Genomic DNA, 20,902 nt, shown 5'->3' with positions numbered 1-20,902 from the left:
TGCCCCACCAAGGTTAGATGCCAACTCCAGAATGGACTGGGGCTTGCACAGCAATGCTGGCATCTCTTCCTCGTCCCTGTCCCCTGCCTCCAGCCGGAGAATACCGCTGGGCCATCTGTGGAGGGCACATGGAACCCTGACCCACACTGGCTGTTCCCTGACTTCTCACTTGTGTTTTGCCAACTGTCATGGTCTCCAGGCTCCATCCAAGTTGTCCTGATCCAATAGTAAGTTTGGGCCTACCCATCTGAGACTCCTGTCCATTCAGCTTAGAGTCCAGTGACCCAGAATGGGGCTGTGCCATGAGCTGCCCTCCTGTCCTTTGACTAGCTCCTGACCTGTCCACCACTGACTGCAGGCCGGTTTCACCAGGTGCTTTGCAGACCATAGGATGCTCCAAGGGGTTGCTCAAAGCCTGGGGCAAGGCCCAGTGCTGTGTCCCTCTTGGGTTCAGGGTGTCCACAGTGCAGATAATGCCAGAAGGGCAAGGTCACTATTGCAGGAGTTGAGGGGTCCCAAGAGTGCTGTCGCCCCACATCACCAGCCCAGGAACAACAAAGCGGCCTCTCTTGGGTCATCGAGATCAGTTGTAGGAGTTTATCCCACACCGGGCTCTTATCCTAGTTCCTGGTGTGTAGTTAAGTGTTCAACAAATGTCAGACAATTCATAATAAGGAGACTGAAAACTCCAGGGATTCCCAGACTTGGCTATTTTTCTGAGGATCATGAGGGCAGCCCCACCTCAGCTGGGGTTCCCCTTCAGATTCCAGAGCGCCCTGAGGGCTGCCCAGGCCCAGGTTCGCACATCCAGCCTCCCCAAGCCTTTGACCCCCACCTACTACTCCCACTGCTTTGGCTGCACTCTGTTTGGGGCGCGCCAGCTCTGCCTGTGGAGGCGTCGTACCAGGCTGTGCTGGCCTTGGCACCTGTTCCCTAGGCTGTGAGTGGCGGCAGGCTGGGGAGCAGCTGGCCCGAGCGCCTGCAAATGCTCGGTTTATATTTGGGGTACGAGGCATTCTTCACGCCTTAGATGCCATCACAATCTGAGCTTCTTGGGCCCGAAATATAAATCCTGTGCCAGTAAATAAGAGCAAACATTTACGAAGTGCTCATGGTGTGCCAGGCATTCACTCCGCCTTCCCAGCAGCCCGAGGTGGAAACTTCTGTCTCCATGTTACAGACAGGAAACAGGCAACCCCGAGAGGCAAGTGCCTCCTAGGAGTAGGGGTTCAGAGTCCACTTGTGGGCTCGATGCTCTTTTCCCCACTGTCTGCATGCTTACCTAGAGGCTGGACTTACTGAGATCTGCATTACATGTAGCAAGATCCACTCTTTTGGCTTTTTTTGCTGTTGGTGGTGGTTTTCTTTTTCTGGACTGGGGGTTTGAACTCAGGGCCTCACACTTACTAGGCAGGTATTCTACCCCTTGAGCCACTTCTCCAGCCCTTTTTTGTGATGGGTATTTTCGAGATAGGATCTCATGAACTGTTTGCCCCGGTTGGCTTCAAACCGTGATCCTCCTGATCTCTGCCTCCTGAGTAGCTAGGATGACAGGTGTGAGCCACTGGCGCCTAGCTGTCCCTTGCATTTTTTACCAGGACTGGCCTCAGACTGCAGTCTTCTCCCTATGTCTTCTGCGTAGCTGGGATGGCAGCCATGTCTTGTTTGTTGAGATGGGGGGAGTCTCACTAACTTTTCGCCCTAACTGACCATGAACCTTAATCCTTCTGATCTCTACCTCCTGTGTAGCTGGAATTACAGGTGGGAGCCACTGTGCCTGTCAAGATCAGCCATTTTTGAAGTACCACCGCCACCACCAGGATAGAGAGCATTCCCCTCCATACTCTTTGCAGTCACTCACCCCTAGTCCCAGGCAACATGTGACATTTGTCCTAAAGCTTTCCTTTTTCAGAATGTCACATAAACAGAAACATGGAGTACAGTATGGAGACTTTTGTGTCTGTCTTATTTCATTGAGCCTGATGCTTTTGAGATTTATCTGTGCATTTAAAAGTGTCAAGGGTTTGGGCTGGAGATGTGGCTCAAGCAGTAGAGTACTTGCCTAGCATGCTCAAAACCCTGAGTTCAATCTCCAGTACCACCACCACCCAAAAAAAAAAAAAAAAAAGAAAAAAAATTGTGGTGCTGGGGATAGAACCCAGAACTCAGGAGTGGACACTAGTCAGATGCTCTGCTGCTGGGCTGCATCCCCAGCTAAGGGGGGCTCCTTTCTGTGGCTGGGTTGCACCCCTTTGTGTGAACTTGCATGGTTATTGCTCACCTCTCCGAGGGCATTGTTCTCTAGTTTGGGACAGTTGAATAAAATCTGCTGTAAGCACCTGTGTATAGCACTTGGTGCAGACATAGGCTTTCATTCTCTGGGGTAAATGCTTAGGGGTAAGTTGGCCCCTTCGTTTAACTTCTGTGCTACTTGGAGAAGTCAGTCCCTTAAGTTCAGCATGGGGAGATTCGGAGCAAGTCCTCCCAGTGCCATTTGTTCCCAGCTCCCTAGTCTCTGCTCTCCTGTGCTCTTGTCTCCAGGCCAGTGCGGGGTAGAAGCGTGTGTGGTGGGGCGTTTTGGTGAGAAATAGCGAGGCCCACACAGTTTGAATGGCAGGAAACAAGAGTCTGTTGGAGACAAACCCTCCATTGTTCTGTGTTCTAGAAACTTTTGGAATGTGTGAAGCAGCTTTCCCCCGCTTCTGGAACTACCTGTGTCTGGAGGGTGTCAGGGTAGGACGTGCACATCAAAGCAGCTCTGCTTGCCGCTGCTTGTGCTCATGCCTGTAATCCTAGCTACTTGGGAGACTGAGATTTAGAGGATCGTGGCTTGAGGCCAACCCCAGGCAGTAGTTCTTGAGACCCCATCTCCAAAATAACCAGAGCAAAATGGACTGGAGGTGTGGCTCAAGCAGTAGAGCCCCTGCTTTGCAAGTGTAAACCTCTGAGTTCAAAGCCCAGTCCCACCACCTCTGGGCTGGTGTCAGGAAGCATGGTCCCTCTCTTGTCAGGAGGGCCAACCTGTGGGTGGCCAGCAGTACCTGGTGAGAGTCGGACTCCTGAGTGTAGGCAGGTGGGGAAGGCTTGGTGGAAATGGCCACAGCTCCTGATAGTGTCACCCATAGTCACACTTCCCAAGTGGCTCTTCCTGGCTACCCAGGGCAGGTCTGGTTTTCCTCTGTTCCCCATTCTTCTCCCCTCTTCCCTACTCCCAGGATGTTTTCTCCCTTTCTTTCTTTTTTTGAGGGGCTGGGGAGCTGCACTGGGGTTTGAACTCGGGGCCTCACGCTTGCCTAGGCAGGTGCTCTACCACTTGAGCCCCTCCACCAGCCCTTTCTTTTGTGTTGGGTATTTTCATGATAGGGGCTTATGAACTGTTTACCCAAACTGGAAGAAGCTTCCCTTTCTTTTTTAATTGTGGTAAAATAGAAGATTTATTATTTTAACCCACTTTTTTTTTTAGTTATTGGGCTTTGAACTTAGGATTTCATATTTTCTAGGCAGGTGCTCTACCACTTGAGCCATGTTCTCAGATATTTTTGCTCTGCTTATTTTGGAGATGAGGGTCTCACTTTTTTTCCCTGTGCTGGTCTGGACCACAATCCTCTTATTTATGCTTTTCACACTAGCTGGGATGAGAAATGTACCCAGCGAGCCCAGCTTTTGGTTGAGATGGGGTCATGTGAACTTTTTGTCCACTTCGAACCACAATCCTCCTGATATTTGCCTCCCAAGTACCACTGGTGCCTGGCTGCCTCGACAGTTTACAACTCTTTTTTTTTTTTTTTTTTTGGTGGTACTGGAGTTTGAATTCAGGGCTTTGCCTTGCAAAGCAGGCACACTACTGCTTGAACCAAGGCCTCCAGTCCATTTTGCTTTAGTTATTTTGGAGATGGGGTCTTGTGAACTTGCCCAGACTGGCCTAAAATTGGCGATCCTTCTAATCTCAGCCTTCCAAGTAGCTAGGATTACAGGCAGGAGCCACAGTGCCCAGCTACAACCATTCTTAAGTATTCTGTTCAGTGGCAGTAGGCACATTCATAGTGCTGTGCAACCATCACCATCTTCCATCTACAGGACTTTCCCATCTCCCCAAACTGAAAGCCTCCGTGTTAATCACTAGCCCCTGCTCCACCCTCCCACTTTCTGTCTTTACATTTGACTGTCCTCCACACCCCGATTGTGCAGGTGGAGTCATCATGTTTGCTCTTCTGTGACTGCCATATTTCACTTAGCACATAGCTTCCAGGTCCAGGATTTTCTGGGCCGAAGCTTCTCCTGCTGGCTCATGGTCCCTATCAGAGGTGGCTCTGGCTTTTGTTCACTAAAATCCCTCACTCTGCACATTGGCCTTTTCTTTCCAGCCCTCCACCTTGGGCCATTTCCTTGGTGGCTCTGTCATTCCTGCCCAGGTCTGAGCCAGACAAAGCTAACCACATAGAACCATCTTTTTTTCTCTCATAAAGCACCACAACTTTCCTGGTGTGCTGCAGAATTGCTATTGGCTTGGGTGACATTGACACCTGCTGTACCCTAAAGCCTGAAGGCTTGTCGCCTCGGGCAGTGCTGGGGTGCTAGCCATCCTCGCCCTGGTCTTGTCACCTACCCAAATCATGCTCAGTGGTGTGTGTGTGTTCCTTGATCACTCTTGCCATGTGTGTGGACCTGACATTCTCCCTACTGTCACTGTAGGACAGTGTCTCTGGAAAGTGGCATCTTGTCACATGAGCCACAATGAGGGATGGTGCGCTGAGGGGCACCGATTTGTAGCCACATGGTTACACACCCATGATGACCTGATATAGTCCTGAGTGCTGGGACCCTTTAGGTTTACTGTGGGTGTACTTGGCCAGCCACTATGTCTCCCGCCCATCAAAAGTGTGAATATTTTCCATAATAAACAGGAAATTTCATTCACCTGTAAAAAATGAAGTTTGCTCCTTTTTTTTTTTGGACCCCAGCTTGAGATGTTGGCTAGGAACTAGACTTGTGGGTGGGGTAGGGCTTGGGGTCAGGGACTATGAGTCACAGTCTCCTCTAACTCCTTGCTCATTCCCATGGTCCCCCAACACTCAAGAGCAGAGGGAATGAGGCTTCATGGATAAGGCTTGGGAGGGTGACTTCAGCTTCCCAGGCCAAAGCCAACACAGCCAAACAAAGCCCACTGGGGCGCCCCTGTTCCCAGAAACTCAGTTTTGGCCTAGCTGCTGCTCCAGCTGTGCAGATTAGTTTCAACTTGAGGCCAGGCAGTTTGGGGAGGGGAGAAGTTGGGCCTCACTTTGCTGAGCGAGGAGCCTCGGAATCCCTGAGTCAGCATTCAGTGTTCTTTGAGGCTCACAGGGGCAGCCTGGCCCCAGCAGGCTCGGGGAACAGCTCCCTCATCCCTGCTTCCCTCCTGCTGCTCTCTTCCCCTTACTGGGTTCTGCTTACTTTTAACTCTGTGACCGTCTCCTCCCTGCTTTGAGCCAGCCATGTGGAGCCAGGGTGCCTCAGGGCCTTGTACTTTGGAACTGCAGCTGTGATGGTGGCTGTAAGCTGGCACGGGGTGACCTGGCACTTGCTTGGGGTGTTCCCACACCTGAGCACAGGGAGCCTCGGAGCTGCTACACTGCCCAACCAACCTTTGGCCGAAGTCCCAGGAGGCAAATGGGGGTTTCCCTACCCGACTGTAGCCCGAGGCCGTGTTTACAGCACACCCCCACCTGTGAAGACTCCTGACTTTCCAATCCAAACCCTGTCTCACTGCTGGACAGGAATGCTTTGCAGACTACAGTCCCTGTGCGAAGCCAGTGGAGTGGTGGGCACAGGATTTGCCTTGAATGTTGGTGACCTCTGAACCAGGCCGAATGTTTGTTATTCTTAGTACCTGACTAGTGATAGAGTTCCAGGCCACTCGGCCACTTGTTCCCATGGAGCCCTGTCATCCTCCTCACCTGGGCCATTCCATGCCATGACCTGTGCGGGCCTTTGCCTCATTTCATCCTGCCTGCAATGCTAGGAGGAGGAGTTGTTAGAATTGGATAGAGGGAGAAGGAAGAGAATTTGAGGTCACTGAGTCCGTGGCTAGAACTGGGAGTTGAGTGCAGAGCCATTTTATTTCAAAGCCTGTGTACTTTCTGGATGCTCTAGGTGAGGAGGGACCAGGCACTCTTGACTTCATCTGCCACCCACTGTGAAGCATGCTTGGCCCCCAAGGGCTGGCGGTGGAAAGGCTGTCTGACCAACCAGAGCTTCGCTTCTTGTCACCTGTTCTGCCTACTACCTTGGGAGCGTGGCTGGGGACTTGCTGTCAGCCTTAGAGGGCTTTGCATACATGCTGGGGAACAGCAAACGCCACCAGTTCAGTGGCCAGTGCTGCCCTTGCACACAACAGTGTGTTCAGGAGGCCTTCAGGAGAGGGCGGAGAGGACCATACTTCCCCAGTAATGGGGTGCTCTGGGCGCAGCATCTGGTCTTGTCCTTTGAGCTCCTCTCCCCCTACCACCTTTCTGTACCCTGCAGGGTGAAGAATGCTTGTCAGCCCGTCGTCGGGGTGCTGAGTGGCTTTCACGGGATGCTTGAGCAGACCATGGGAGCAAGAGTGCGCCTGGGCGGGCCAGCAGCTCCTTCTCAGAAGCTCCACAGCTTTCTGGGAAGAAGTTAGTGGTTCTTGAAGGACTGGCCTATATTTAGAATGGTCTAGACCCATGGATATTAGGTGGAAGACAAGGAGACGGAACCTGGGGACAAGGAGGCCTGCCCAGGTTCACCCAGAGATGAAATGGCACCTGAAGGGCTGCTCCTTACGCTCCCCAAAGACTCTAGGCTGTGCTTGCACATAGTTTTCCTATCTCTCCTTAGGACTCCTGAAAGGAATAGAGAATTTTCACTTCTGAGAACAGTGGAAGCATTTTGAAGAGGCACAGTTGTCACACAAATTAAAGCACTGTTACCAAGACCCCCAAATCATTGGCTTGAGTGAGAGAGCTGATAGTTTATTTGGAAAATAGCAGTCCTGGGCCATATCACATGGGCAGCCTCCTTTTTATTTTCTTTTATTTATTTGGCAGGACTGGGGTTTGAACTCAGGGCTTTGTACTTGCAAAGCAGGCACTCTACTGGGCCTTACCTGGGATAGGTTGAGCCACGCCTCGAGTCCATTTTGGTCTGGTTATTTTGGAGATGAGATCTTGTGAACTATTTACCTGGTCTGGCCTCAAATCTCAATCCTCTGATCTTAGCCTCCCAAGTAGGTAGGATTACAGGTGGGAGCCACCGGCACTCAGAGGGGCAACCATAACCTCTTTTCCCACCCTCTACCCTTAATGGAGTTTAAACTTAGGGCTTCACACTTGCTAGGTGAAGCTATACCACTTGAGCCATACCTCCAGCCCATGCAGCCTTCATCTTTGAACCCAAAGTGGCTTCTCCAGCTCCTACAATTACATCTGCATCCCAGTCCTCATGAAGAAAACCACCTTTTCTTATTCATATTGCAAAGGAGACAGAAAAGTGGTCTTAAGCTGAAAGCTATGAATCCAGCTAAAGCTAGATAGTTCTATTATTAGTGGAGCAAATTCCAGTTAGTCTCTGTCACAGATGGCACAGATCACTGTAATTGGTTAGTCTTGATTGGGCCTTACCTGAGATGGGAAGCAGGATAGAATAGGGGTGAGGGATAGAGTCTGTCCAGTTCAGCTACTGCATTTTGTAGAAGCATTTAACACTTACAAAGGAGAAGTGGTTTTGTGGTACTCTGAGGGCTCGTTGTAGAGCAGAGGTCAGCAGACCCTTTCTGGAAGGCTTTGCAGACCTTAGGGTTTCTGTTGCAGCAACTGAACTCTGCTGTTAGGAACAAAAAGAGTGGCCATAGACATACAAATGATTGTGACAGTGTTTCAATAAAACTTTATTCACATAAGTGGTTGGTGGGCCAGCTTAGGTCCCCAAGCTGTAGTTTACCAACCCCTGTTGTAGCAAATGGATGAGCCTCTTGCACAGGAAACCAGGCCTGTAAGCCCTAGACAGACAGGTGGCACCTGCAGTTATGAGTACTGTTATTTACTGTCACCGCTTCCAAGGTACACAGCTGGCAGGTGACAGCACCCAAGTCCATCTCTGCCTGCCTTACTGTGCTGAGCCATGTCACTGGGTCTCTACATCTTGCTGTCCTGTGGTCTGGGTCAGAATGTGAGCTTAGCGCTTGCTTTACATGAGTGACTGCATGCCCTTCTCCGAGTGGTGTAGAAATGGAGACTCTGTGATCCTGCCTTATGCTGCTGTGCTGTTGAGATGAGAGCATTCTGGGAATTTAAAAACCCACCGCAGACACAGAAATTCCAGGCCAAGTTAGAGGTAAGAGCTACCAGAGCGGCCTGGGCCTTGGTGTCCTGAGCTCACCCTCTCTTCCTCCTCAGGTTACGACTTTGCAGCTGTCCTCGAGTGGTTCGCCGAGCGGGTGGACCGCATCATCCTGCTCTTCGATGCCCACAAGCTGGACATCTCCGATGAGTTCTCAGAAGTCATCAAAGCCCTGAAGAACCACGAGGACAAGATCCGCGTGGTGCTGAACAAGGCTGACCAGATTGAGACGCAGCAGCTGATGCGGGTGTATGGGGCGCTCATGTGGTCTCTGGGGAAGATCATCAACACCCCAGAGGTGGTCCGCGTCTACATTGGCTCCTTCTGGTCCCACCCACTGCTCATCCCCGACAACCGGAAGCTCTTTGAGGCCGAGGAGCAGGACCTCTTCAAAGACATCCAGTCTCTCCCCCGAAATGCCGCCCTTAGGAAGCTAAACGACCTTATCAAGCGGGCCAGGCTGGCCAAGGTAGACCCCGGGAGGGGATCAGCTGCTGCTGGGCCGGGCCCACGGGCTCTGAGACTGGCACCTGGGACTGGGCTGGACAAGACTCTCCCCTGCCTCTGTTGCTTTGTGCGTGATTGGAAACCACACTCCATGTGCCCCACACTGCAGCCTACTCTTACCCAGAGTTCTTCACCTGGCTACCCGGGGCTTGTGCCCTACCTAGGTCAGAGGAGGCTCTAAATGAGCGTACTGTTTAGAAATGCAACTCAGGAAGTTAGCACAGAAAAAAGGAGGCAGCCCCGGAAGTGGGGCACTTGACTTCCCCTCTGAGGTTTATTGTGCACAGAAGTAATGCTCAGCACAGTGCTGGATGCTGGGGACATGGAGGGGTAGGTGCCACACCAGTCCCCATTCCAGCACTGCTCAGCCTTTGTGGAGAAAACTTAAGCATCAGTATAGATTATTTGGTGTTGTGGGACAGGCATAGGTGCTGCGGGAGCCAAGAGCTAGGAAATGAAGGCCAGTGCCACCAGTGGGCCCTGGGAGTGTGTGTCCCTTAGGATATCGACTGCATAGCCGTATCCTATGCTGACCCAGTTAAGCCGTTGGGAGGAATCAACCTAGTACTGGCTGAGGTGGACACTTTCACCAGGGGGCTTGACGCAGACTGAATGACTGAGTGATGGTCAAGTCCAGATGCTTGTGTGCTAGCAGGGTGCCCAGCTGCTCCTTCAGACACTTGCCACAGGGTTCACTTGTTTCAAAAACAGGCTCTGACAAAAAAGTAAAGAAAAGAAAAACAGGGTCTAAGCCAAGTGCTGGTGGCTTACGTCTGTAGTCCTAGCTACTCAGGAGGCAGAGATCAGGAGGATCATGGTTCAAAGTCAGCCCAGGCAGATAGTTTGAGACCCTGTCTCAAAAATACCCAACACAGGTAGCAAGCACAAAGCCCTGAGTTCAAATCCTGATACCACCAAAATAAAAATAAAATGTTAGCAAATCAAACCCAAGGTTAAAAAAAAAAAATACCCAACACAAAACAGGGCTAATGGAGCTGCTCAAGCGGTAGTGTGCCTGCCTAGCAAGTGTGAGGCTCTGAGTTCAAACCCCAGTACTGCTCTCGTTTGCTATTTGGGAGGCTGAGGCTGAGGCAGAAGGATTTCTTGAGCTATGGTTCCAGACTCACCTGGGCAGTATAGCAAGACCCCCATCTCAAAACACAAAACAAAAAAAATAGGTGCTGACCACAGCTCCCCCTTAGATAGGTCAGAGGTCTGCGTGAGAATCGCCCTGTGAACTGAGCTCAGGCCCAGGCCAGGCCTTGTGTCACCTGTTCGCCTGTGAGATGGTGCAAAGGGCTGGGTGTTCACAGCTGCCTGGGGCATACCAAGGAGGCAGCGCAGGCACTGTGCAGGTGTCATAGCTGTCCCTGTGGCCAGAGCTCCCATGTTACCCTGAGGACTGAGGGAGGCCCTTCCTGAAGAGCCTGCTCCTAGTGGCCAGACAGCAAGGCCCCAGGCACCCCATGCTGCCTCAAGGCTCAGGCAACAAGAGCTGACCTCCCATCCTTTGCACTGCTGAGGCTCTATCCTTGTCCCTGAGTGCTCGCGACTGACAGCTTGTTGGAACTGCAGGGTCTTAGCACTTCCCACCAAGCCCTGTGGTGTACCAGAGGGTCAGACTGCTGCTCCACAGGCGCAGGGCAGTGCCTTCTAGATTTCTAGGATGACCTGCAAGTGGAGGCAGTTCTGAAAAAGGGATCATGAGAAAGCCCACGTGACTGGCCAAGGGCCTCAAAGGACTGGAACAGCTTCTGCAAAGGGGCTGCCTGGACTCTGTGCCACTCAGTCTCCTTCCAGGAGGGGCCGAACACAGGGCAGTCTCGGACTCCCTTCTGTCAGAGATCGTGTAAAACTGTCTGGGCCTCTGGCACATTGAGTCACCACTCCTGGAAAGCCCTGTGGTCTCCAGTTTTGCCCCACATCTACTGTTTTGCAGCTGCCTTTGTCCTTTTCCTGGAGTGAGTGACACACACTGGCCTGTGCCATACAGAGCAGCAACTGTGGCTCTCTGACCTGTCTGCCACAGCATCCCTGGGAAATCTAGATGGGAGCTGGGGTGGGGGCGAGGGGAACAGGGACTACTCACTCCCCTCTGGCAGTTTAGGGTCAGGCTGTCACCTGGGCTGAATAGGGGACATTAGATGGGTGGGCCTGGCTGTGGGGAGGAGGAGGGGAGGCTGGCTGGCAGCCTTCTGAGGCTGTATATGACTTGGCAGGACAGAGGGATTTGAGGGTTGGGCTACTTCTAAATGTCAGTGTTACCTGCCTGCTGAGGGAAAATGAAGGGTGTGCACCCTTGATGAGAAATGTCTAAGGGCACTGAAGCTCGTGTAGATCCCTTTGTGGGATGATCTAACCCTGTCACCTGAGGCTGTCCTGGTGATGTGTGGAGCATAGCTCAGGTCGGGTCTGGAGCCTGGGGACGTGCTGAGCACTCTGCAGATCTGTGTCTGCAGGAAGCGTGTTGCCTGCCTGTGGGAGGAAGGGTCTGGGAGGGGGCCACAGAAACAGAGCGGGCTGCGGAGCTGGCAGTCCCCAGTGCATCCAGGCCCCTGTGCTTTGTTGCTGAGTCCCTGGGCAGCCTTTGGCTTTCCCCAGGCCAGGCTGAGTTCTACTTGTAGCTAGAGCAGGTGAGGACTTTGTGTGGGGGGGGAGGCGGTGCTCAGCAAGTAGTCTTCTCTTGTAGACAGTCTGGGTTTGCTATCTACATCATCTGCATGACTTGTGCAAGGACATTGCCTGTCTTCTGTTTCAAGTATGCTTGCCTTTTCTCCATCCCCGGGTCAGTGAAGTGTTGCACCCATTGCCAGAATTGTGTGTCACTCTTAGGCCAGTGCTATCCTGTGATGGCAGCAGCAGCTTTGAGCTTGACCCTGGCCCTTCTGCTTCCCTGTGCCTAGGCAATAAGCCTCAGATACCTGGCAGCATCCTTGAAGGCCCTGGGGCAGCCAGGATGCATGCCAAGCAGACTTGACACCCACCTCTCCTTTCCCCACAGGTCCATGCCTACATCATCAGCTCCCTCAAGAAGGAGATGCCCAATGTGTTTGGTAAAGAGAGCAAAAAGAAAGAGCTGGTGAACAACCTGGGCGAGATCTACCAGAAGATCGAGCGGGAGCATCAGATCTCCCCAGGTGACTTCCCAAGCCTCCGCAAGATGCAGGTACGGCCACCCTGGGTCCTTGCTGAGTCCTCCATGTGGATCTCTGGCCCTTGGGGAGTAAGAAAGACCCCAGGCACAAGGACAGTGGTTCTGGAGGGAATCCCAGCTCTTAGGGGGGTAGGGGCTTCCCAAACGGAAACAGCTGGATGAGTCACCAGCACCCCACCCAAATCAGAGTTGACCCAGTCTGTGACAACAAGAAGGAGAATGTGGTGACTCAGTTGGGGGTCGGGAGATGGGGCAGGGCTGGGCCAGGCCCTCTGCCTGTCCTGTTGGTGAATCCTTGCCCATAGTCTTGCAAGGAAGGTGATTTTGTGGCTCCCTGAGCACAGGGGGAGGAGCTTAGGCCCCTGGGGCTAACTCTCTGCCTGTGCAGCTTGGTTTGCCCACTGGGCCTGGGTAGGCCACTCCAGCCAGGCCTCTCCTTCTCCACCCACAGGAACTCCTGCAGACCCAAGATTTCAGCAAGTTCCAGGCCTTGAAGCCCAAGCTGCTGGACACAGTGGATGACATGCTGGCCAACGACATTGCCCGCCTGATGGTGATGGTGCGCCAGGAGGAGTCCCTGATGCCCTCACAGGCCGTGAAGGGCGGTGCCTTCGATGGCACCATGAATGGGCCCTTCGGGCATGGCTACGGTGAGGGGGCTGGCGAGGGCATCGATGATGTCGAGTGGGTAGTAGGCAAGGACAAGCCCACCTACGATGAGATCTTCTACACACTGTCACCTGTCAATGGCAAGATCACAGGCGCCAATGCCAAAAAAGAGATGGTGAAGTCCAAACTGCCCAACACAGTGCTGGGGAAGATCTGGAAGCTAGCCGATGTGGACAAGGATGGGCTGCTGGATGATGAGGAGTTCGCCTTGGCCAATCACCTCATCAAGGTCAAACTGGAGGGCCATGAGCTTCCTGCCGACCTGCCCCCACACCTCATCCCGCCCTCCAAGCGGAGGCATGAGTGACAGCCATGTCCCAACCACCCAGGGCCACCCATACTTCCCACCTGCCATTTCCATGCCTGCCCAGGTGCACCAGGGCCTGGGAGGCAGAAATTGGGGGTGGGGAAAGGGTCACCACTTTTCAAGGTCCATAAAGACTGAGCAGTGTTTCCTCAGCTCTCGAATAGGAAAACCACCATCTTTCTTTTAAGGCTGTTCCGGGGCCCAGTGGGAGGCAGGGGTGCTGCTTAGATGTGAATGATGGAATTTTATGCACAAGAACTATGGATATTTTTAATATATTACGTTAGAGGCAACTTTCCTTTCTTGCCTCCTCTGTCCGACAGCCCCATGCACACATAGCCTGTCTCCTGTCCTAGCCTTTCTTCCTGCCTGGCCAGGCACATGGAGTGAATGTGACCCCAGGGATCCAGCTCTGCTGGCCCACTCTGCCTCGCCCCTCCTGGCAGCTACCACTCACAGAGCGACTGTAGAGAGGAGGAGAGCTTCTAGTCTATTTCCAAACCGAGGCTCACTTCATGGGGCATTGGCTTCCTTCCCACCACCTCTGCCCCCCGTGTTCCAGGGGGCCAGTTCTGTGCCTCCACTTGCTGTCCAGGCCCCCGGTACACGCACCCTTTTCCTCCCACACCTCCAACTCCCAACACCTCACCCTGTGGCAGTCACAGGCACAAGACCTGGCCACTGTTGTCCTTTTGGAGGGCTATAGGAAGGTGTGAGAGAACATCTTCCACAAAAATATATAAGCTAGGTCTTGTTCGGTAAAGTGGCACTTTTCATACTTGACTGAATTTTCCAGTAACTCAGACCACTGTTCAAAAGCTGTGATTCTTGTCTCGCTTTCCCCACACACGAGCCTGGGGGCAGCTCTTCCCAGGAACTGTTAGATGGGACAGGCAGGGAGTACATCCCTTGGCCTAGGTGAGGCAGGGCCTGGCTCCTGCCTGAAGGTATCTGAACTGTACCCCACACTTCATCCTCTCACTTCACCGCAGCTTCCTGGTGGTGCTCCTGCCTTGGGGAGGGGGTGTTTTCCATGACCTGGGGTGTTTTGGTGCTGGGAAGGGGAAGCCTGAGGCTCTGGCCTGGGCCTAGTATCTAAACAGCAGGGGCAGGGAAAAACCCAGCCTCTTCCCTCTTCTCCCCCCATTTCCTTCCTTCCCTCTTGTCACCTGCACAGAACCTGGATGTCCTTAGATCTGCCCCTCACCCCCAGACTGGGCAATTAAAAGCCAGAGCCAATGAGTGGCTACTGCACAGCCTCGGGGGTTTAGGGACCTGAATATACTCACTGGCCAGTGGTCAACTGTCAGGGAAGGTACTGGGCACTCTGGGTGGACATCAGGGAGCTTACCGGCCCGCCCCCAGTGCTGCTTTCCACATTGCTGGGGTTCAGTGCTGAGCTCTCCCTCCCCAGCAGTGTTAGGGACGATGGGGGAGTGCAGCCTCATCAGTTCACTGATGAAGGTGTGAAGGTGTAGCAGCAGCTTGCTCATACTCACCTGTGGGGAAGTGACCGAGACTGAGGACTGTTGCTTATATTAAAGAGTTTTAATTGTGCTGAAGCTGGCTCCTGGTGCTCCGTTGTCTTTTCCAGGGCCAAGACCCCAGATCCTACCCCGGGGAGCTCGTGAGGTATTGGCACAGAATTTGGGGGGACCAAGATGCCAGCATGGCAGAGTGGCTGCCCCTGCCCAGTCACATTCAGCTGCACAGCACCTGCAGATGGGGGCAGGGAGAAGCGGTTCCCTGGGGAGCTGATGACCCCTTATGCTAGGTGGGGAGCTAAGCAAGAGTAAATATGGGCAGCTGAGCATGCTGGTATACTTCTGTGACCTCAGCTGCTCTGGAGGCAGGAGGATCATGAATAGGAGGAAAAGGTAGTGACACCCTATCTCAAAAACAAAATGTAGGTTGTTCTCGACCTCCCTTTTTGAAACCACCCACTTTCACCCCTGAAGGTGTCTCTGTTCTAATAAACTTTACTAGTGTGTTCTTGCCCTAGACATGGCCTGCTTTCAGTCCATTGAAAGTGTATTCCTTTCCTAATAAACTTTGCTGTCACTTTCGCTACAAAAAAAAATTAAAATACTCAAAAGACAAAAGATCAGTAGGATCTCCATTTGAAGCCAGCCCGGGCAAATACTTAAGAGTCCCTATCTCAAAAAATACCCAACACAATACAGGGCTGGTAAGTGGCTCAAGTGGCACCTGCTTTGCAAGTGTGAGGCCCTGAGTTCAAAGTGATAGAGTGCTTGCCTATCATGCTTGAGGCCCTGGGTTCAATCTCTAGTACCCTAATCAGGAGAAAAAAAAAAAAATGGGGTTGGAGGGAGGCAGTGGCAGGAGAAGCTCTGATAAACATGACTGACTGGGCAGGCACCCCTGCCATCTCAGCATCACCTCCACCCCAGGCCCCACCTTGGCCATGGACAGACAAGGGGGCGCCCGCAGAGGAGTTTCATAAACACTGGGTCTGGGCTCCAGAGCCAGCCAGGCTCCACACTTGCCCAGAGGGGGGAGTTGAAGACAGACAAGGCAGATGCTGGTGACAAAATCCAGTTATTGGGTGGGGCCGGTCAAGGCCAGCTGAGATAGGGAACCTGTTTACACAGCAGAGGGAAGGGTGACAAATTGGGAGTGCAGACTGGAGGTGCAACAGGAGAGACTGCCCCAAGCAAATGTAGCAGAAGACAGGGTGTAAACAAGTACTTTATCTCAAGGGTTTGGTGACCCTGTGCTGTGCTCTGGGGCCCAGCAGCTGTGGCCGTGTTCGGCCTGTTGGGCAGTATCTGCTGAGTCAAAGCGCTGCAAGCTTGCCTCTGCCTCCTGTGTGGGTTCACCTTGTGCCAGATTTGCCTGAGCCCTCAGGCCCAGTTTAGGGCTGCGTTTACCCCATTTCACAGTGGAAGAGTCTGTTGCAAATAGCAATGGTAGCAAACCAGATTCAAACATGGGTCTATCTACCTTGTCTAATCTCCACAGCGTTTCTCATCAAAAGCACCTTTTAAGAGGAAAACAAATACCTGTAATCCTAGCTACTCAGGAGACAGAAATCAGGATCTCAGAGCCTGAGGAAATAATTTGACCCAAGATGTATGTAGGCCCTGAGCTAAAAAAAAAAAAAAAAAAAAGTTCCAATCCTGTCACTCTTTCCTATGGCCTTGGAAACTTGTGGGGCTACCCATCGGCTTGCAGGGTCACCAAAACAGCTATCCTGTACATGCTCAAGCTGTCAGAGAACCAAAGACGACAGACCCAAGAAGCCACCTTCAGTGGGGGCGTTCTACCCGTGGGGCCCTGAGGCACACTGTCCACTCTGAGCACGTACCCCTAGTGGGGGTAAGCTCCCAGCGACTACCCAGGCAGTGCCTGCTGAATAAGAGGTTTGAAGGAAAGACAAAGCAGGCGTCTGCCCCCCACCTCACTGCTATCCCCCTGGCTGGACTCAGATAGCTGGTTTAGGTTTCACATTTTTGGGCCATGATGGAGGATTGAGGAGTGCTAGTGGAGGTGGATAAAGGTGGCTGCCCGCTTGGAGGACTAGCTGCTGCCCCTTGCCTCCTTCCCAATTACTGTAAGAAAATCCTCTCCACCCTACTCCCAGAACCCTGGAATAAAAGAGGCCTTCAGGGCCATCTGTCCATCCCCCTCCCCACTCCACCCCCATCTTACCACAGCATCTCACAGCCCAGGCCGAGGAGGAGGCAAAGCCCCTTCCCACCGCCTCAGCCCACATGCCCGCCGTTTGCTAAAGGTTTCTTGTACAATCTCCACTCAGAACAAATATTTCTCCTGCTCCTTGGAACACAAAGAAGCTAACATCCACCTCAGGGCCCGTTCTTATCACAATCAGGCTAGTCATAGGACTTGCCCAAGGCCAGCAGGCTGGTGAGAGGACAGCCAGCCACCACTCCCGCCCTCTGCCTTCAAAGTCACCAGCTTGGGGCTGGGGGTGTAGCACAGTGGTACAGCGCTTGCCTAGCGAGTTCCCTGGGTCGCCAGCTGGAGCAGCCTACAAGGGCAGCGCTGAGCAGACAGTCCCCCAGAGTCTCAGCTCCACGACTTGCTGGCATCCAGCCAGGGCTTTCACCCCTGAGCCTGTGTCCTCAAGCCCCAAAGCCTTCCAGAGGTAGGTCCCCAAGGATGTCCACCTTCACTGACCTCCTTTGGTAAGCACCTGGGGGTGGCCAGACAGAGAAGGGGGTAAAGGACGGGGAGTAAGGAGCTCAGCGCCCCACCCAACCCCCAGAACAAAGCAGGGGGATCCACCCTTCCCTGAAGCAGCTCACAGACTTGGTGGCGCCCAGGGGCCGGAGGGGTGGTGGCTGAGGGGGGCTCAGCCCAGCTTCCTCTGCACTCAGAGGGACTAATTGATTGCAAAACCACATGGAGCTAAAGCTGAGCAGAGCAGAGCATAAAAGCCCCTATGGTGAACTGGAGCGGCACAGGGGAGGTTTTTGGAAGAAAACCCCGATGACGAATCCACCATCTGTCCACCCATTTGGAGCGTTGGAAGTTTCAAAGGACACACTCGTGGTGGGCTTGTGTGTGTGTGTGGGGGTGAACAGTGGCAGGGGTGGGGGTCTGGCAAAGGCTAGGGTGTGGAGGGGTCCTTAACCTGGACCTCTCTATCAGCCCCTCCCCCAAACACCCTTAAACCAAATCCAGGGTCCTGGGCAGCAACCACATGGTCACCTACTCTTCCTAAAAAGAAGGGCTGGTGGAATGGCTCAAGAAGTAGAATGCCTGCCTAGCAAGCACACGTGAGACCCTGAGTTCAAACCCCAGTGCCGCCAAAAAACAAAAACACTCTTCCTAGAAAGAAATGTTAGGAGGGCCAGTGATAGCAACACCGTGTACCTGATCTTTCCCTCATACCTGAGCAGGTACAGAGCTTCCTTATACACAAAAAAGTAGTATCCAGAGAGACAGGAAGGGACCTGCCCAAGGCCACACACCTGGGCCACAGCAGGCAGGCCTGTAGCGTCCCTGCAGCCAGCCTCCTGTTTCCTGACTCCCAGGGGTAGAATTTAGCTCAGGGCAGGGCAGTCATTCTTGTTAGCGGGGCAGTGATTAGAGATGCTTCTGAGGCCAGGGCTGGAACACTCACCCAGCCACCCACTGGAAGCCAAGTCTCTGAACCTTAGAAGGAGAAGCCCAGACCTGGGTGGGCTCAGGAAGCCTAAGATGTGGCGATGGAGGTTATGGACCCCGAAACCCATCTGGCATCTGGGCTCTCAGCTGCTCCCTGCCCCAAGTACTCTCCCCCTCTCTGGGTTTCTCCCATCTTCTGAATCTTCGCTGCCTCTCCTGCTAGGCCTGGGGCTCCGACTTGACAACTTCTTCTCCATCCAAGGCCCTTCACAGAAGCCTATGCCAAGTTCACTGAAGTCCGGCCTTTCCTTGTCCTCAGTCCCCAGCATCTGGGTGCCGCATGGTACCCTACTGCTGCCAGATACTGACGTGGTCCAGGAGCCCAGGGACTCAAGCAGGGTATAGACTAAGGGAGGTGTCAGAGCTGGCACCCCACTGCCTCCCCACCTCCTGTATTGATCTGCAAAGGAAGGGTAGCAATAACCGTCCCAGCAGGGCTCTTGTGGAGATAAGCAATCTGGAGTCACTTTGAAATGCCAAGAAACACCTAAGAATGCAAAGTGTTCATCATGGCCTCTTGCCCAGCACTGGTGTCAGCACCCCTTACCAAAGGGCTTGGGAGATGAGCTGGGATTTGGGCGGTAGCAGGTCCCTCCTGCAGACCTGGGTGAACCTCCGAGAAGCAGTGACCCGGGGAGGCCTTCAAATGGTGCTGTGGGAAGAGCGAAGAGAAAGGCAGTGGTGCCTGGTGCCAGTTACTGGTGGCTCACACCTGTAATCCTAGCTACTCGGGAGGCAGAGATCAGGAGGTTTGGGGATTGAGGCCATCCAGGGCAAATAGTTTGTGAGACCCTATTTCAAAAGTACTTACATGTAGGGCATGGGTGGCACATGCCTGTAATCCTAGCGACTCAGGAAGCAGAGATCAAGAGGATTGTAGGTTCGAAGCCAGCCTGAAGCAAATAGTTCACAAGACCATATCCTGAAAAAAACCAAGACAAAACAGGCTGTTGGAGTGGCTCAAATGACTGTGCACCTACCTAGCAAGCCTAGCAAGCATGAGGCCCCGACTTCAAACCCCAGAACCACCTGGTGCTGGTGGCTCACACCTGTAATCCTAGCTAGTCAGGAGGCAGAGATCAGGAGGATAGTGATTTGCAGTCAGCCCCTGGCATTGTTCATGAGCCCCTATCTCAAAAATACCCATCATTAAAAAGGGCTGGAGGAATGGCTCCTAGCAAGCATAAGCCCCCAAGTTCAAACTCCAGTACTGCCAAAAAGAAAGAAAACAGAGCTGCTAGGACAAATAACAAATGCAGACCATATTTAGGAACTGGAGGCCTGGCCACATGAAGTTGGAACAGCGTCAGCAGGAAGCTTGAACCCCTTTTACAGGCAAGGAAAGAGGCTTGCAAAAATGACAGGAAAAAAACTGACCAAAAAGAATTGAGTGAGTGCCTGCGTCTCCTCCGGTCTCTGGCGCCCTCCTGTGGCTCCTTCTTGCCTCGTGAGCCCCACCATGGTCCCGCCTCGCCAAGAAGGGACCAAACTCCCTCAGGTGAGAGCCAGGAGGCCCTCATCAGACCCTTCAAACTCCTGCCTCTCGCCCTCCCGGCAGAACCAGAGGGAGTGACGAGAATCCTCACTTTTGGGTTTGAATCCTTCCCGGTCGGCGACGAGAAATACACACCACTCTCTCCCCATTTCGGATTGTGAGCGCTACTGGGCCGGGTCTCCACGGAGCTCAAATGGGAGACCCTGACCCTGTCCCAGCTCGAGGAATTCTTCGTCTGAGCCGGGAGGCAAACCTCCAAATAGATCTTATAACGAAAGTATGTGTAGTCTGAAGCCATTAAAATGCCCCTCCCTGCCGGCGCCGGTGGCTCCCGCCTGTAATCCTAGCTCCTTGGGAGGTAGAGATCAGGAAGGTCGCAGTTCGAAGCCAGCCCGGGCAAATAGTTTGCGAGACCCTGTCTCGAAAAATCCATCCCAAAAAGTGGCTGACAGAGTAACTCAAGTTGTAAGAGCTACTGCGCAGCAAGTGCGAGGCCCTGAGTTCAAACCCCCGTTCCGTCAAAAAAAAAAAAAAAAAAGCCCCTCCCTTTCATCTCTTGTTTTTTGGATGGACAAACAGTCCTATGGCGTCGGGTCCAGCCCAGCTGGACACAGCCGGGCAGAAACCAGAAATACCCGTGCACAGTTTAGTCTCTCCCCTCCTCTAGCATTCTCCAGATCATCTCATACCTCTCAAATCTTAAAAGTCTGTGATGAGTACCAGCCCAGCTCGCTTCAATTCACTTTTGTCCTCTCAAGCCTCAGTGTGCCTATCTGCTAAATGGGTGTGCCCATCCCTACCCCACCTGTCTCCCACATTAGCACTAACGATACAAAAACCGAAATCAGAAACTTTTTTAAGGGGGGGCGGGCGGTAATGCTGCCAAGCGCGGCGGGCCGACGAGGGAGAAAGCAAACTACAATTCCCATCCGGCTCCGGGGCCGCGGTCGTCCCCAGCCCCTCTCCCTGGTCCAAGGGACTAGCGGACGCGGGAGAGTTATAGTTCCCTGGGCTTGCCTACCTAGGTTAGGGCTAGGTGAGGGCCCGGGCAGGGCTGGAACTGGGGCTGCGCAGATCTGGCCAGTCTTTTGCAATCCCAAAGGAATCCCACCCCCCCCACCCAACCCTGGCCCGCCCCGCCCCGCCCCGCCCCGCCCCGCCCCGCCCCGCCCAGGAGTTACTCTTTGCGGCCCGCCCACCCACTTCCTGGCCGGGAGTTGGCCCCGCCCCCGCGCGCCTCCGCCCTCCCACCTTCACCTCCAACCGCGGCTCCTAT

At 53.4% G+C, this 20,902-nt stretch overlaps 1 protein-coding gene and 1 long non-coding RNA gene across 2 annotated transcripts in view; one reads left to right on the top strand and one right to left on the bottom strand.

The window, feature by feature from the left end:
- Ehd1 (EH domain containing 1) overlaps positions 1-14,539 on the top strand; it is a 22,916-nt gene extending 8,377 nt beyond the window's left edge. Inside the window, exons 3-5 of the mRNA XM_020164945.2 lie at positions 8,397-8,809; positions 11,849-12,013; positions 12,453-14,539. Of these exons, the coding sequence (XP_020020534.1) occupies positions 8,397-8,809; positions 11,849-12,013; positions 12,453-12,977 (1,103 nt within the window). The 3' untranslated portion in view covers positions 12,978-14,539. The remainder of the gene's footprint in view (positions 1-8,396; positions 8,810-11,848; positions 12,014-12,452) is intronic.
- LOC141414075 (uncharacterized) lies at positions 14,017-20,729 on the bottom strand. Its single transcript, XR_012439173.1, has 3 exons — positions 20,648-20,729; positions 18,943-19,053; positions 14,017-18,783 (listed from the first exon to the last, which is right to left on the bottom strand). It is a non-coding gene; the product is annotated as an uncharacterized lncRNA (long non-coding RNA).
- Positions 20,730-20,902: the final 173 nt, after the last annotated feature.

Source organism: Castor canadensis, chromosome 1, assembly GCF_047511655.1.
Source record: "Castor canadensis chromosome 1, mCasCan1.hap1v2, whole genome shotgun sequence".
NCBI lineage: Eukaryota > Metazoa > Chordata > Mammalia > Rodentia > Castoridae > Castor > Castor canadensis.
Note: the sequence above shows the minus strand (reverse complement) of the source record. Positions and strands in the feature narration are given on the sequence as shown.